At 51.1% G+C, this 4,093-nt stretch overlaps 1 protein-coding gene across 1 annotated transcript; it reads right to left on the bottom strand.

Moving 5' to 3' along the window:
- Positions 1–529: 529 nt before the first annotated feature.
- LOC140000426 (olfactory receptor 14C36-like) lies at positions 530–1,474 on the bottom strand. The gene has a single exon (XM_072030309.1). The coding sequence runs from the start codon at positions 1,472–1,474 to the stop codon at positions 530–532; it is 945 nt and encodes a 314-aa protein (XP_071886410.1).
- Positions 1,475–4,093: the final 2,619 nt, after the last annotated feature.

Genomic DNA, 4,093 nt, shown 5'->3' with positions numbered 1-4,093 from the left:
TTATTATTATTATTATTATTATTATTATTATTATTATTATTATTATTATTATTATTATTATTTTCCTGTCTTAATAACCTGTCTTTATCTCAACCCACAGGCTTCACTTTCCCGTTTCTCCCCTCCTTCACGGAGAGGGAGGAGAAAGGGTGAGCAAAAGGTTATGTGGTGTTTATTTGTTGACTGTGTTAAACCACAACACTCCTCCATGTGGCAGCTGGGTTCTGGGCCCTGAGCCCCTCCTGCATGCTATGGTTGCTCCCCCAGCTCCAGAGCAGGTGGAAGCAAACAGGAGCTGAGACCAATGAAGTTCTCGTGGCTTCTTTTTTGTCTGTATCTATAGAAGAGGCCCAATCATAGCTCCATATGATGATTGTCTCAAAGTAAAGAACAAAATAACAGGTAGGAGGCTAAGAATAAGCTTCTGTAGATCAAAGCAAGAAATGGAAGAAAACTGCAATAAGAGAAAACAAAGGAGTATTAAAGAAAACAAAAGGTTTTCCTCAGTTTCTGAAATAAAGTAGGAACTTTAAGGCACATTATTGATTTGAAGAAGGATGTATTCCAAGAATTTCCAGACTGCATCCTTGAGCACCTTATTCCTCATGCTGTAGATGAGGGGGTTCACTGCTGGAGGCACCACCGAGTACAGAAGCAACACCATGAGATTTAGAGTTGGGGAGGAGAGTGAGAGGGGTTTCAGGTAGGCAAACATGATGGTACTGAGAAACAGGGAGACCACAGCCAGGTGAGGGAGGCACGTGGAAAAGGCTTTGTGCCGGCCTTGCTCAGAGGGCATCCTCAGCACAGCCTTGAAGATCTGCACATAGTACAGCACAATGAAGACAAAACAAACTAATGCTAAGGAAATACTAAACAGAAGTGTCCAAACTTCCCTGAGGTAGGCATCTGAGCAGAAGAGCTTGAGGATCTGGGGGATTTCACAGAAGAACTGGTCCAGGGCATTACCTTGGCAGAGGGGCAGGGAAAATGTATTGGCCGTGTGCAGCACAGCATTGAGAAAGCCACTGCCCCAGGCAGCTGTTGCCATCTGGGCACAAGCTCTGCTGCCCAGGAGGCTCCCGTAGTGCAGGGGTTTGCAGATGGCAACATAGCGGTCATAGGACATGATGGTGAGAAGATAAAATTCTGCACCAAAAAAGAATAAGAAAAAGAGGACTTGTGCAGCACATCCTTCATAGGAAATGGTCCTGATGTCCCACAGGGAATTTGCCATGGCTTTGGGGACACTAGTAGAGATGGAGCCCAGATCGAGGAGGGCAAGGTTTAGGAGGAAGAAGTACATGGGGGTGTGGAGGTGGTAGTTGCAGGCTACAGCAGTGAGGATGAGACCGTTGCCCAGGAGGGCAGCCAGGTAGATGCCCAGGAAGAGCCTGAAGTGCAGGAGCTGCAGCTGGCGTGTGTCTGCGAATGGCAGGAGGAGGAACTCACTCACAGAGCTGCTGTTGGTCATTCTCTGACTTTGACAAGGCTGTCTGTTGAAGAGGAGAAGGCAAAACAAAGTTAGAACAGAATTCTCTGAGGAAAACTTAATGCAAGTCTTATAGCACCCCCAAACTGAGACTCTATCTTAGCACGAGAACTGTTCTGCAGCTCTCTTGCTTGAGCTGCAGCTGGTGTTGACTGAGGGAGGCACTGGGAGCTGCTTTGGGCTCTAGAGGAGTCCTTCCTACTGTGCAGCACGAGGGAAAAAGGGACATAGGGGAAACAGGTTCAGTCCACCTCTCAGATCATTGAGCTTTGCAGTACTCTTGCAAACATCTCCGACCACAGTGCAAAGCAAAGTAGGATTTTCTTTGCTTTATTTTCTAGTAGTTACCCCTGTAATGATTAGGACTACCATCATGCTCAGGTGTTTCCCTGAGAAGAAACTGGAGGCAGCTGAGAGCAGAGAAGTCCCAGTCCAAATGGAGCTTGGCAGAATCCTCACCTTGTCTCTGGGTGCCGGACCACAAACTCAGCCCTTCCCTCCTAGCTAGGGGTGCAGAGGCCTCACTCCAGGTGCCCACAGACAGCCATCCAGCAGCACAGACATGACCTTAGCATGGAGGTGTCTTCTCCTTGGGGCACCTTGGTACTGAGCCAGAAGGAGCTTGGGAGTTTCTCCTCATCTGGGCTCTGCCTGCTGTGCTGGCCATGCCTGCCCCACAGCCCATGGGCTGCAGGGGGGAGAGGAGGCCAGGGAGGGGCTGCTCCAGGGGAAGGCGTCTGCACTGCAGGGCATGGCCATGAGGTGCCCGAATCCAGCTCCTTCTGGTCACCTGCCCCTCTCTCTGCTGCCTGCAGCTGTCCCTGCCAGGAGCTGCTGCTCTGTTCCCACCTCTTCTTTCCCCCTGCCCGTGCTCACAGACCCCATCCCACATGGCTGTGCTCAGTGCTGCCCTGCAGCACCCTGCCACCAACAGGGCCCTGCCAAGGGGCACCTCCAGGGCTGCAGGAGCTACGGGGCAGCTGACAGAGAGCCCGGCATGGCCAGCCAGGGCAGGGTGTTCTGGGATGACTGGGGGCACCTGGTTTAGGGCACTCCAAGGGGCTTCTGCCAGACTTCCTCACCTCGCAGTGCAACCCAGGAGGAATCTGAAAGCCTACTGCATTGCCCACTGCCCTCCCAGAAACAAGACCCAGCAGGAGACCCTTCCAGGACCTGTAGCTGCATGACCCTGCAGCCAGAGACTTACCTTGTCAAGGGCTGTGCAGATTTCTCCTGCAGTCAGCTCTCAGCATCCTCCCACTCTTAACTGCCTCCAAGCCCTCTCTCCTTCTGTCGTCTTCCCATGCCACCTGCAGTCAGGGCCCCAAGCCCTGTTGTGTTGTGCAGAGGAGCTGCTTCTGGGCACAGCTGTTTCTCTGCATCAGGGGCCTCTTGCCAGGAGCTCTCTCTGTCCCAGGTGCCTGGCCCAGCTCAGCAGCAGAGGCCCAGCCCAAGGCATTGGAATCACCCCTCTGGTGGCTTTGGTGATGAGCCCACGAACCTCAGGCACTGACAGCAAATTGAACAACTCTTTCAAGAAGTCCAAGTCAGATGTAAGTTTCCTGGAGTTTCCTTCCAAGGGCCAGAACTGACATAGCCTCCCTTGGAGCTCATTAGAGCTAAACAGTGGAGGCAGTGAGGCCAAGGAGGCAAAGGCAATGTGAAATTGACACTGATCTTTGGAAAAACTGGATATGTTTCACCAAGCACAAAGGCTGAGCCTTGATCCCTGGCCTCTGGGAAGGGAGATCCTTTCCCTTTACATTATATATTGCTCAGGGATCTTCCTGGAGATGGGGATGTGCATTGCCAATAGCAGGACAGTGGTGCGACACCTCCAACGTATTGATGGCATCATTGAGTGGGCTAACACAGCAGAAGTATTTGAGAAGGGGAAGAAAATAATTCAAATCCTTCTGAAAGACGATTTTGTTGTAAAAAGGTAAGGTCATAGAATCATAGAATTATAGAATATCCCGAGTTGGTAGGGATCCATAAGGATTATCAAATCCAACTCCTGGCACTGCATGGGTCTGCCCAAAAGTTTAGACCGTGTGACTAAGTGCACAGTTCAATTGCTTTTTAAATTCATAGAGGCTTGGTGCAGTGACTATGTCCCTGAAGAGCCTGTTCCAGTGTGCAACCACCCTCTTGGTGAAGAACCTCTTCCTGATGTCCAGCCTAAACTTCCCCTGCCTCAGTTTAACACCATTCTTGCGGGTCCTATCACTGGTGTTTACAGAGAATAAGTCACCTGCCTCTCCACTCCCCCTCATGAGGAAGTTGTAGACCCCAATGAGGTCCCCTCTCAGCCTCCTCTTCTCCAGGCTGAACAGGCCCAATGACCTCTGCCGCTCTTCATAAGTCTTCCCATCTAGGCCTATCACCATCTTCTTTGCCCTCCTCTGGACACTCTCTAACAGTTTAATTTCCTTCCTGTACTGTGGTGCCCAGAACTGCACACAGTACTTGAGGTGAGGCCAGACCAACGCAGAGTAGAGAGGGACAATCACCTCCCTTGACCTACTAGCGATGCTGTACTTGATGCACCCCCGGATACCGTTGGCCCTTCTGGCGGCCAGGGCACACTGCTGGCTCATA

Source organism: Anas platyrhynchos, chromosome 32 (genome assembly GCF_047663525.1).
Source record: "Anas platyrhynchos isolate ZD024472 breed Pekin duck chromosome 32, IASCAAS_PekinDuck_T2T, whole genome shotgun sequence".
Taxonomy (NCBI): Eukaryota; Metazoa; Chordata; class Aves; order Anseriformes; family Anatidae; genus Anas; species Anas platyrhynchos.
The sequence above is the reverse complement of the archived record's forward strand: the minus strand, read 5'-3'. Positions and strand labels throughout refer to the sequence as shown.

Excerpts from the sequence above, each read along its gene's own strand:
- LOC140000426 (XM_072030309.1), bottom strand. The coding sequence starts at position 1,474 with ATGACCAACAGCAGCTCTGTGAGTGAGTTCCTCCTCCTGCCATTCGCA.